This window comes from Onychostruthus taczanowskii, unplaced genomic scaffold, assembly GCF_017590055.1.
Source record: "Onychostruthus taczanowskii isolate IOZ18803 unplaced genomic scaffold, ASM1759005v1 scaffold166, whole genome shotgun sequence".
NCBI classification, from domain to species: domain Eukaryota; kingdom Metazoa; phylum Chordata; class Aves; order Passeriformes; family Passeridae; genus Onychostruthus; species Onychostruthus taczanowskii.
The window spans coordinates 247,971-261,231 of NW_024498862.1; the positions used below are offsets into that span (position 1 = coordinate 247,971).

Below are 13,261 nucleotides of genomic sequence, written 5' to 3' on the forward strand. Positions count from 1 at the left end.
GCCAAAGCACATTTGAAGCTGATCTAGTTTTCAGGCGGTTATTTTATAAAATACTCATGCTGTCTAAAAACACCAGTCTGACTTTTTGCTGCAGGATTTGAAACGGTATCGGGGACTCACTGTAACAAACAATGCATGAGCACACCTGGACAAAAATCACCTAACTGGGAATTACTACAATAAGGCTAGGTTTACTTATTACTATAAGGCTAGGTTTTTACATGTATGTAAAAATTTAGCATTTTATACCTTTTAAGAAAAAAAGCATGAAAGAACCTTCCAACATTTTCTCTCAAAATAGCAACACTGTTTTCTATAACTGCACGTCCAAACATGTTAAGATATTATTGGAAAGTGACTGACTGCACTGCCCCCAAAAATCAACCTTAATTTTTAACACTGACAAGAAAACACTCCATTGTGCTACTTTCTCTTAAAAAAAACCCTATATAAACTATCCCAGTAATGAATTCTGAAGGTGGCACCTTGAAGTGGTTACATTAGGATATTGTCAGGTTTAACCTGGACAACACTACCTTTAGTGTAAGGTTATGTCTCAAAGGTCTCTCTCAATAACAGCAACATAACCTGGAACATGTGCCCATTTCTAAAGAATCTCCATAATTCCACCACAGGGTTCAAGAGTTCTGCACTAGGGTCACAGAGACCCCCTCCAGCTCCAGGCTGAGCCAGAGGGGCTGGAAAGGGCCGGCAGGAAAGGCCCTGGGGGTGCTGGTGGCGGTGGCTGAACAGGAGCCCAGGTGGGTAAGAAGGACCAGGGCAGTGCCCATTCCCTGTGTTGGACATTCTGGGGTCAGTTTTGAGCCCCTCACAACAAGAAAGATCTTGAGGGGCTGGAGTGTGTCTAGAGAAGGGAATGGAGCTGGGAAAGGGGCTCAGCTGGGAGAAAAGGAGGCTCAGGAGGGACCTTCTCGCTCTGCACAACTCCCTGACAGGAGAGTGGAGCCAGAGGTGGTCAGGCTCTGCTTCCAGGGAACATAGGACAGAACAAAGGAAGTGGCTTTAGGTAGCATGATGGAGTCCCCATCCATGAAGGGATTTAAAAGCCACACAGATGTGCCACATGGAGGCATGGTTCAGTGGTGCCCTTGGCAGTGCTGGGTTAACAGCTGTACACAATGATCTTGAAGATCTTTAACCCAAATGATTCTGTGATTAAACATCAAGTAGCATTTAAACATGCTAAGAATATTTGGTTATGCAAAATGTGAAATAGAACTGGCATCAATGGTCATCACATATCTTTTGATTCTTCTTAACTTGTCTTTGACAAAAAAGTGTAAGAACACAAGAGCAACATGAGCTGTGGTACTAAACAAACAAATGGGAAATAGGAAATCCAAACCTCAACCCCAATGCAGTAACTTTTCGTTTCATGGATTTCTGCCTGCGGTCCCTATTGTCCTGAAGAGGATTTTTAAGGTGAATAAAAGTTAACAACCATGGGGACAGTGCCATTTTTCTAGCTGCTGGTACAAAAGGGATTTCTTAGAGCTCTTGTGTTTCTCTCAGGGCCAGCTATTAGTAATGGGAGGGATCAGATTGGGAGAGAAAACAATCTCAGTACTTTTGAACACTGAAAATAGAGAAGACTTGGCACAGACACCAAAGCACACATGGAGGAATTTTTAATTGGAAATGGACTCTGCATGAACACATGCACACAGACATATACACCTATGCATAGAGATATACACAAACAACTGCAAATAGCTGGGAAAAAAGAATAAATTTTGTAAATAAACACTTCTATTTATAGCCATCTCATATTTACTGGAACAATGTGCCACATCAGTGGTTAGGAAACACGGGGGAAACTGGTTCAAGAGACTAAAAAGTGACCAGAAGTTAGAGCATTAAAAAGGACGTAAAAATCTGATACTCTAGCCAGAAATGCCAGGGCAATTATCTTCAAAGAATCCTTCTCTCACAGTACCTCATTTTAAAATGTCATACCTTAGTTAGGACATGAAAGATGTAGGGATACATTAACCCCTTCTTGTGCCTGTGCTCTGCCACTCGTAATACTTCAGGTGCTACCGGAGGTAATGGAGGGGTGGTAATATCCATGTGGTTTCTGGTGGGCATGGACAACAGGCATGGGATTTGTGGATTACTGGTTTGATTCCCTTTGACATCAGCTGCCTGACTTCCTGAAGAAGCACTAGAGGAACCTTCTGCCTGTAACAGAACATACAAAATAAAATGTTTTGGATGTAACCAGAAACATACCAGGACATCAACCAACAGCAAACTTCCTCCCTCACCCCTAATGAAAATAGTACATCTTCACATCACACTGTTGCAGTGTGTAGAATACATTATCCAAAGCTGGCTACAAGGTTTTCAGGAAACCTTCAGCCACTGTTTGCTAGTAGAAGCAAATTACTAAGAAAATAAATATTATGATAAAGCTTAACTTTTTAACAGCAGCAAAAATTGTTATTTTCAAAAAATTTTAACTGCATAATGCAGAAGTGGAGTGATAGCCTTTTAGTGACCTGTAAATGGCCTTTTAACTCAGTATTTCCAAGATACTCCCAACTCAATGTGTTAACTGACAGTCACATAGTCTGTAATTTATCTAGACTTCCATAAACATAGCCCTTCTCAGCTTGCAATTCTACTCAAAACAGGGGAAATTACATGGTTCAATTAAATAACATGCAAAATACATAGTGTCCAAACTCAAAACCTGGTAAATGCTGTTGGTTTTTTTGGCCATTTAGGTTTTTTTTTCTTTTTTTAACATAAAAGCTCTTTGTCTGAGAAGACTGCAAGAAAAAATGCTGAAGTTTTCTGACTGGAAAACTGAAGTTTTCTATTCCAGTTCTAGAAATGCAGTTCATAAACTTAGGGGAAAAATATGATGCATAAAAATATATATACTGTAAACCTCCCAGCCTTTATAAGGATTCTCTGTTGATTTCTCACAGATACAACAAAAAAATTTACAGTTCACTCCTAAAATCTTGGCCTTCAAAACAGAAAGCTGGTTTTAGCTTAAGACTTCATGTTAGCGTCATGCCTATAAATTATTATAGCAATAGTAAAAACTTTTGAGAGCAAAATTTCATCACTTGATGATACATCATGTATGTGTATTTTCACAATATGAGTAAAGAAGTTCACATGCTTCCTAAGACTTGAAAAGCAAGGCTGAAATGGAAATGGCCAAAGCATGAAATCCCGTAAAAGATGTAACATAAAAAATAGGCCCAAACAAGGTCAGGTGGGTCACCTCAGACCCATGAAAAATAGAAACCTGAATGCAATCAGTAAAAAACCCCACAAAACTTCCAAAAGTCTTCTACAGAAAGATGTAGGTAGTAAAAACAGGCTCTAGCAAAATATCAAAGGGCAACCTTCTTTTCAGATGATGCTTTAATCATACAATCAAAGAGGATGCTGAAAGACTGTATTTTAGTTTTATTTTAAAATAGACTTCATTTGAGTTATAAAAATGAAAATATATAGATGAAATTGTTAAAACCTGTAAACCAGAACATTTCCAAAACAATATGCTTAGTAACAAATGCTTTAATAAATCTGTATTATAGTATCAAATACATCTATGTCAGGTTAAAGACTTTTTCCTTGTCTTCTACTACCTCAACAACTTGAAGTCAGCAATACTGAACCACAACAGAAGTTCACAGAACTACCAATTACCGGGGGCGCAGAGGGGAGAAGATAAAAACCCTCACACGACAGCAATGCTTTCCCTGACTGCAGTACCCAGGCTCTTCCTGCACCTGCTCCAGCAATATTCCAACACCTAAGCTGAGGAAACACCACAGTTAAAGGGGGATTCTTTTCTTTAGAAATAAGCATCCAGCCAAATGAGAGGAGCTTATCTTTGGCACGTAGAATTCACACAGTGAGATAACTGCAAGGAATTTTGACATTTAAGTCAAGTGAAAGGAGTGTCAAGACTGCTGCTACTTGCATGACCTATGCTGGATTTTCAGCACTTTACTTCAGAAAATCACACGGCTCACTCAGTTGAAATCTTCATAGAATCACAGACTGGAAAGGACCTCTGAGACCATCTTGTTCCACATCTGCCACGGCCAGGAACACCTTCCACTATCTCAGGTTGCTCCAGGCCCTGTCCAACCTGGCCTTGGACACTTCCAGGGATGGGGCAGCTTCTCTGGGCAACTTCTGAAGGAAGTACTACCTCTTTTCTGAATCATTAATGTTTTACCTCTCCAGGAAATTAGTCCATTTACAAAATGTACTCACAATCCTTCCTTTTGTGCTCAAAAGATACTTCTGCCTTCTCCTGCAACTGAGGGCTGACAAAGTGATTTGATAATCAAAAACAAACAGGCAAGTAAAGCTCAGGAGCATTACTACATTAAACTGGATATGTTTAAGCCAGTCTGTGATACATCTCCTGCAAAGTTTAGTGAGTGGTCCTTCAGCTCTGGCTCAGTGTAGGGGCTGTCTGTGAAAGGACACACTCAGGGCTGGAGGACTCACAGGGCTGCAGACATGGCCCAGCCCAGCAGAGAAGAAAGGAATGCAATAGGTCAAATTAGCATTTGCATACGGTGACTAATCCCAGGCAGACATAGTTACAGGCACGGTCTGCAGAAATAATAACTGCTGATGGATGAAATCATCCACTTGATATTTTAAGCACAAAAGCCCAAGTTTACTGGAATTCCTACGCCAAAAGTACAGGGAAAATGTTCTGCTTGCTCATAGTGTAACTAACTCAAGATCACGGTTTTTTCACAGAGTTCACAGTTGGTGTAGATCAAGGCACAGAGATATTAAGTGCAAAAGCTCTGACTGTTCTTTCCAAACACGGATCAAACTTGGAATAGAGACCATCATGTTCTTGATTTGAACGTGGTTTGAAATCTCTAATTTAATAACGATAAATCTTCATCAAGGGCTATCTAGCTCACCTTTACCTAGTTAAACAGCAACACTAACATGGAGCTACTTCAACAAGTATTATGTGAAATTCCTACCATGCAGTTATAAAGGACTTTTAACTCCTCAGCTGAGCCCTAGTGCAGCTGCAGTGGCCTGTGGCTAACACTGATGGTGTCAGAGCTGTGCTTACTCCACTGTGGGTTACAATATATGGACTCTGCCACCATGGACACTCAGACTATCACACTCCTTCCTAAAAATCTAACATGCACTACTGGAAGGTCAGAGAGCAACATCTGAGGGTGAGATTGTTGGCTAAGGGCCAAACAAAGTTATTGATTTGTTCCTGGTTTGTATCTAGTATTTTTTAAAACATCATATTCCATGTTTGTTTTTATGCATATGCTACAATGTCCTTGGAAAACTTCCTCCTGTATTCCAAAGTTGTTGTTTCATAACTAACAAAGTGTACAGGTTTGCACTAAATACTATAGATCAATATTGAAAATCCTCCTCCAAGTTTGCTGTAAAGTTTTAACACAAAGTAATAAAATGTGAATTTAGGGAAATACCTTTGTTTGGTCTCCCAGCTCTCCACGCGTTTGACCTTCTGACTGGGTTCCTGGCTTTTCCCAGCCTATTTTGTTCCCACTGACATGGCTGAAGGACAACAGAAAGAAAAACATCATACTAAAATGCAGTTTGAAAGACAGTGAAATAAATAAATCCTTGGTGTCTGTGACTGGAATTTTGAGCAAAATATTGTGATTTTAAGGGATGCTTTCTATTAAAAATGTCTATTTTGAGGAGTCTTGAAAAAATTTCTGATATTTACATTACATTATGCTCAAATTTAGGATGTGTAAACAGTACAGGTTCAGTGAAGTTCTGTAGGTTATAGCTTCTGAAATTTTAATGAATTCTATTGTGAAGCAGGAATATTTTTTATACAAAGTAAAGGACTGAAAGGTTTACGACATTTACCAAAATCTCACCCTCTCAAGAAAACGTAAGGGCAGAAGAGGAAAAACACCCAACACTTTTTGGATATAAACTTTTTGGTTTTGGATTCCTGCTGGAACAAGGCGATGAGATTGAACACTGCACATGACTGCAGTCATAGTGACCCAAAACTATCTTTTTAAGGTCTATCATATCACTAATTTGCAGATTTCTGCGAAGTCCAACTCTGCCAAGAGTTGGACTTCAATGATGCTTGTGGGTCCCTTTCAACTCAGGGCACTCTATGATTGATTCTATGATTCTTACTTTCAGGATACAGGTAAACTGTTTTGAAAGTAAATTCATTTCAACAGAAGTTGAGTACAAGAATATCCTCATGAGAACTTACTTCACTGCACCCCCATTGCCTTCATCATTGTCAGAGGACGAAGATGTAGAAGAGGCAGGAAAATAGGTTGAATCCACATGATTGGGGCTCCCACTCTGGGCTGGATTTATCGGAGAAGACCGCTCATACAATGGTGTGTGTTTTCCTTCGTGAGGAATGTTACTGTAGTTGTTCTGCTCAGACAGACTTTTTCCACCTGTTTCCAAGGTGATGGCTGGCTCAGAGAGGCTGTATGGGTATGGACCCTGGCCTTGGGCCCCACCCTGACTGGACATCTGCTGGGCCTAAAATAAAGGGATATCTCTTGAGTGAAGGCAACTAAGGCATTGCTTTTTTTAAAAAAATACATTCTTTAATCAAGTGGCCTTTTCCAAATGTACAAACTCGGCCATCTTGAGCATCCACAAAAACTGTTCCACTAGAGGCTGTAACATCACTTTAGTTTCAGATTTAAAATTCAGTCAGTGACTCCCCACACTGAAAAAGCTGGCTACACCTTTCCCACCTGGATTCCGGTTTGCTGAGCACAGCAGACCTCCCCCCAAGAAGCAGGGCAGAAGCTGTACTTACCGCAGGTTTTGCTTGTAGTGAGGTCTGTGGAATGTTAAGCATCTGAGAAGGAACATATGGTGGCACTATCCCAGGCATACCAAACTGATTTGGTCTGGCTGCTGTATTGCAGGGGAGGAGGGGAAAAGAGAAGGAAAAAAAAAGAAAAAAACCCCAAACCAATCATTCATGAAAACACTCAGTATTCGACACAAATGTTACCCTGTTTGTCCTTTTGCTTCTATGGTTTATTTATTCTTGTTCTGTTAGCATTACTATTTTCTTCTATGCCTTTAAGTCTGTTTTATTCATTTTTATCTTTCAATAGAAATACTTGTAGCTTGTGAAGTGTATTTAATGTGTCTCACCTTCTTCCAGGTCTTTTTATCTCTCATTGCTGGACATTCCTATTCTGTCTGGGAATCAAAGGTAGCTTACAAGAAAAAAACCCCAAGATGTGTCATAATGGACACACTGCCAACACCAAGCAGAATGCTGGCATTCTGTCATTTGATATTTGACCTAGAGTAGCTTCTTAACCCTTTGACGCAGGTCTTTGGAAGTAAATAAAGACACCCTCCAGAAGGAGCAGGAAAAATCTGTGTCACTGTACTAGTACGGTATCTGAAGATCTTTAGAAAATTTCAGCTAAAATGACATTTTAGTCTTAAGACTGGGGCATGAGCAGGAAATCCTGTGATCACACATTTTAATTTTTAAGGCTTGAGAATAATCTGCAACACCACAACAATGTGCGGCTGCAATTTGAGCAGGTTTGTTATTACACCAAAAAAATCAAAGACTATAAAGGAATTTCTAAAACATGCCAGCAAGGCCAGTGAGAAATAGTAAATATGTTTTAATGACTAGAAATAGCAACTTATGAATGGGAGTGGACACCAGACTTCAGCTGTTCACAGCACCATTCTCTCAAGAGTCCCAATGCCAGAATGGATGCTGCAATAGCCAAGAAGAAAAGTAATCCAGGTTGTTCTCTTCTGGGACAAGAACACAACATATCTTATGAAAACCTTCTGAAACCTCATCTTCACAGGTCAATGGGAACTGCCAGAAGATATAAACATTTCTGTAAGATGCTACCACCAATACCATTTCTGATTTAGGGTCACCCCAGGTTTCAGTTAAAACAAAAGGCCTGGTTGCTGTCATTACTTACCTAGGTAATGTGGTGGATGAAATGGCATAGGTTTATTAGTTGCCGAGTAATAAGCAACCGCTCTCTTAAACCGAGTAACTTTGTCATCTGTTCTAGACTAAAACAACAACAACAAAAAAACCTGTCAGAAGCACATCCAGCTTTGTCACCTGCAGGTCAGCACAGGGCTGTACAGTAGTTAATGTACACCATATCTCAGGATTAATGCCTATGGACCCTCCAGGGCTGCAGCACTGCTTCAGTACAAGAAATGTTACATCAGCCCAGGTAAGGGTAAAGTTTAAACATTCAGCCTTCACATACAGCTGATTCTCAAAGGCAGTGCATACAGCTAGGTTAAAAACCCCTCTGGTTATCAAGAATTTAAAGCACTAAGGGTAAACACAGTATTTTCACCCTCAGAAAGCAGAGAACATGAAATTAGAACAGCTGAGCCACTGCAAATATCAACAGAGTCTTATTATCAACTGATCAAATCACTATTTTATCAAGTGCAATTCTTCAACACAAATGTACAGCAAAATTGATTAAAAAAAAGAAAACAAGACAATATTTGGCTTTATACTTCACCTGCGAATGCTGAAAAACATCTTTTGCTATGGCATCCAAATCAGTGGTGTCCTGAATGTTGCGGACGTAGTCGGCTACGGCTTTGATCACTACGTCACACGGCGGTAACACTAACTGGTGAGCACGTACCTGTGAGCAAACATGGCAGGTGAGCAGGGAATGGGGCACACAGCTGAACTCCCCTCTACTGACAGCACCTGCAACAAATTCTCTGCGCCCACATGTACACATGGAACCACTTCTGGGCCTTCCACTTTGTTTTTAAGACTTCACCTTAAACAGGGACTCACACAATTACAACTCACCTCTGTGCAAACGTGCTGGTTAAGTATCAGCTCCAACAACAAATGTCAACAATGCTGATTTTTTTACTGCTTTCTAGTTGCACATTTCCTCCAGTACCAAATGCTTCATCCAATTCATCATACACTGTAATCTTCACCATACATTCACATATATATGCCAGGAAATATTTTGACACAGTTTATTTTCCGAGTGTAAACTGACAGCAGAATTGATGAAAAAGACCCATTGGAAACCCAGGACTTCCACCTCAGCATTCAATTGGTTACTCCTGAAAATAAATTATGACTTGGCCTACGATTATGGGAATGGCTGCTTCTCTGTGCCCTGTGAAATCCTATGTGGGGAACAGAAGATTCAGGCCAAGGAACCATCCTGGACCTCTGCAGAATTCCAGGCAGGGAGCAGTGCTGACAGCTGGATCTGAAGAACTCCTTAGCTATCATCAGCTTCTGCTCCCACCCCAAGTGCTCACAGAGCCAGGAATGAGGTCTCCAAACACATGTCCTACATTCTAGAGGAAGCCTGAGCAATTTCTAAAGATTCTGGCTGGAAGCTCTGCACAATTCTGAAGCACTCTTCTCGGGCCTATAGGGGCAGCTAGGTTTTTCCTTTTAACATTTTTTAATCTGTCTGTTTGCAAAATTCAGTGATTCAGAACCTGAGAGGTGACTATTATCAGTTAACAGTTCTATTTTTAAGATTAAAAAATTGAAAAATCTTTATGAGTCCTTACTACATTCTACACAGAGAGATCACACTTTACTAGAAAATAGTGCAATTCAGACTTATCAGAAACATTTATGCAAATTTCTGACAAATACTTTGTTAGTTTTGTCTTTGCAAATTTAAAACCCATACCACAACTCCTTTTCATTTTATATTTGGTGTATCATATGTGATTATTTTCTTCCCTGTCCTCATCTGATCTACTTATGATGTGATTTCTTACACAGCCCTCTTCATATTTAGACCATTTAGACCAATTCTTGCCAGATATCCATTTTCATTAATTTCCTTCTCCTAATGTCTACTTATTACAAATGTCGGGATATTCATTCTATACCTGGTCATTCTCTATCAGAAATGATATTTTATAAGCCTAAATTAAACAAAGAAGCAGAATGGTTAAGGGACCTAAAGTCCAACCAGTTCCACCCCTGCCATGGCAGGGACACCTTCCACTACCCCAGGCTGCTCCAAGCCCCATCCAGCCTGGCCTTGGACCCTGCCAGGGATCCAGGGGCAGCCACAGCTGCTCTGGGCACCCTGTGCCAGGGCCTCCCCACCCCCTCAAGGAAGAATTTTTTTCTCATAACAAACCTAAACCTGCCCTCCCCTTCAGGTTAAGACCATTCCCCTATGTTCTGTCAGTCCATGCCCTTGTGAAAAGTGAACAGTTAAGAACAGTTTTGTTTAGCATAGTCAGCGGCAGCGTAATTATTCCTATCTCAGATACTAAAATCTAAGTTTATACTAGTAAATATAGACAACAATACTAAATATAGATCACACTCACATGTAAGCTTAGAGTCAGAAATATTGGTGATGAAATTTTGCGCACATTTTGCCAGAAGGAGGAATAGATTTTCTTCTCCCTGGTAATCCAAGTCAGTTGCTGAACACCTCCCATTTTTCTCCTATGTTTAACAATTACCCACCTCTAAAACAGCTGAATCATTCCATGGCTGTGTCATGCTGGATGTGCTCTCTGCAGAACCCTTGCAGAAACCCTGCACTGCTCCCTGAGTGTTCCTGCAATCTCTACTTGGAAATACAGTGGATGACAGAAGTAAGCAATCTCCCATTAATTTGTGTTCTCCATGATGGCAATATTGAATAAACCATATAAAGCTGGCATCACAAGAAGACATCGCATCACTTTGGCACTAACAGCCAGCTAAGGCCCTGAAGTTTGAAGCCCAAGTGAGGCCTGTCAAGGGCTCACTTGGCGTATTGCTCCCACTGAGCTGCCTGTAAACAGCCTCAAGATCTCACTAGAGAATACTCTTAAATCCTGAAGTGAGACCTTCTGGAAGTATGTTTTACAGACCTAGAGACATCTCACGTAGTTGGACTTTCTTCTATTTCAAAGACATCCAGTACAGATGTGAGAACAGCCTCAAAACTAAGAGTATCATGACCTATGCTACACAAAATTCTGAAATTAAAAGTGTGAAATGAAAAGTTCTTTCCTGATATTAAATAACAAAATATCTTTCTATTAATTTCAGAACTTTCCAGAAATCCAAAATTCTAGATCTTGTACTGAATCATAAAGAATGTTTCTAATCCTGTGTGCATTAAAATACAAGCTAAGTCTTACTGCATGTTAGGGTTAGGAAAAATTCAGACACACAGCAGAAGTTACAGAGCATGTGTTGGTGGTACAAACCTACTTTTAGCGTCACACAAAGCATTTCATAGCAAAAGCAGCAGCATGTTTTACCAATTGCTTATTGGAAGTTACTTTTTTCCCCTCATCCTCTAGAAAAACATTTCAGACAAGCAACAACACAGAAAATCAGTTTTGGAAGGCAAACATGGTGGTGGGTCCCATACTTGCAGGCAATCAGGTTGGAGAGCTTACACCTGAGAGGGGTCCAGTTTCTTTGCTAGTTGTAAAAGGATTCCTTCAGTTTGTGACAGAGGCACTGACAAAAATCACAAGTCACTTATTTGTGCACTCTGAAAAGACTGAGGGGGAAAGGCAATGAATTCTATAGGGGTATTTGTCAAATGAGTAACAGTACAAACATAGAAGCAGCAAGATAAAAATGTCCTGTGTGTGCAAAAATGCTTTTTTGGATTCACATAAGCACAACTCCATGGGATGATTAGGATAGTGTAGAAGGTACCTAAGCTACACTTGGGAAAAACTCCCCAGCTCTGGGAACACCCCAGCTGCCCACTGTCTTCAGGAAGCAAAGCCTGCAGAGACTAATCAAGACCACACTTACTGCTGTGCCTGCTGGAAACAAATAATTGGTTCAGTTTCATTTTCAAAACATTAAAAAAGAGACCTCAAACATTTGGTTGCTGTGAGGCAACACACAGGGAACATCTTTTTCCTGCTGCTGAGGGAAAAGGCTGAATGTATGAAGAGGAACACAGATTTTGTCAGAAAGCAAAGGAGAGAGCAGAAGCACAAGCAAAAGATGTGACACAGACAGACTTCAAGAGACCTGTGGGCAGCCCAGCACACTCCAAACCTGAGAGTTGGGCTGCCATCCAGAGCTCCCTGACAAGCCCTAGGGGTGAGCCAACAGGAGCCTTCAGAAATTCTATAGCTATAGAAGTGAAGCCTTGCACCTGGGCAGGAATAATCCCTGCCTACTCCACAGGCTGCAGGTGGCCACAAGGCACAGCAGACTGCAGGGGAGCTGTGCAGCAGGAGCACAGCTGGCAGAGCCAGGGATCCCACTCCTCAGTGCACAGCAGATCCACTCCAGAGCACTGCACTCTCACTGGGGCTCCAGCCATGTGTCAGAACAGTTGAGCTGGTTGCAGGCCATCCACACTGTCAGAGAGGAGCGATTGCTCTGGAAAGGGCTGAGGGAATGGGGCTTATCCAGCGTGGCAAAAGAAAAGGCTTTGTAAATACAGCCTTCCACTACCCACAGAAAGGTAACCGAGCACAGAGAGCCGAGCTCTTCACAGCAGTACGTTGTGCAAGACATCAGACATACCCTGAAACAAGAAGGGCTCAGACAGCACACAAGGCAAAGTATCTTCACCGTCGGGGCTGTGAAACCACAGGGCAGGCTGCTCAGACAGGCTGTGCAGCCTCCAATCTCACAGATTTTCAACACTAGTCTAGGCAGTGCCCTGAGCAATCTGCTCTGACCTCAAGCTCACCACACTTTTCACAGGAGGCTGCATTAGATGACTTCCTGAGATCCTTTCTGACCTGCATTATGATGACTCTTAGCATCAAAAAACCCCATGAACAACAAGGCACTTACTTGAAGTATACCTTAATAGTGTGACCTTTGTCATCCGAGCAGCAGCAAATTACCTAAGCACCTACTTCACATATTAGTCTCCCTCTGGCAAATACCCTCTGAAGTCAACAAACAGTAAGACAGAAATTTCCTAGAGAGAGATCCAGAAAAGAAGCCTAACCTGCATAATCTGAATTGCTTTCTAGAATCATCTTTGCCTCTCCACTGAGATGAAACAACTAAGGAAATGGAGTTTCCCTGCATACTCTTCTTATTTATAAAGGGAGATTGCATTAAGCTTTGTTTCTAAGGTTACATTGTGAATAAAGAGTCAGCACTTCTTCAGTGGTCTGTGCTCCCAAATAGGCACCAGTGCCTTCCAGAGGTAAAAAACTGCCCTCCCAAACTCATTCTGGCAGTATTACACATTGATCTTGAAGCTCCATACTGTCA

The 13,261-nt window shown here is 41.1% G+C and overlaps 1 protein-coding gene across 3 annotated transcripts in view; it reads right to left on the reverse strand.

Moving 5' to 3' along the window:
- Window positions 1-13,261, reverse strand: part of FAM120A (family with sequence similarity 120A) — a 48,461-nt gene that overhangs the window by 20,772 nt on the left and 14,428 nt on the right. For 2 of the 3 annotated variants that reach the window (XM_041399615.1, XM_041399613.1), the window contains exons 4-9: window positions 8,562-8,690; window positions 7,992-8,088; window positions 6,836-6,936; window positions 6,266-6,549; window positions 5,487-5,574; window positions 1,978-2,202 (exon numbers count right to left, since the gene is read on the reverse strand). In XM_041399615.1, coding sequence (XP_041255549.1) covers window positions 1,978-2,202; window positions 5,487-5,574; window positions 6,266-6,549; window positions 6,836-6,936; window positions 7,992-8,088; window positions 8,562-8,690 — 924 coding nt within the window. The remainder of the gene's footprint in view (window positions 1-1,977; window positions 2,203-5,486; window positions 5,575-6,265; window positions 6,550-6,835; window positions 6,937-7,991; window positions 8,089-8,561; window positions 8,691-13,261) is intronic. The other variant, XM_041399614.1, reaches the window with a different exon arrangement.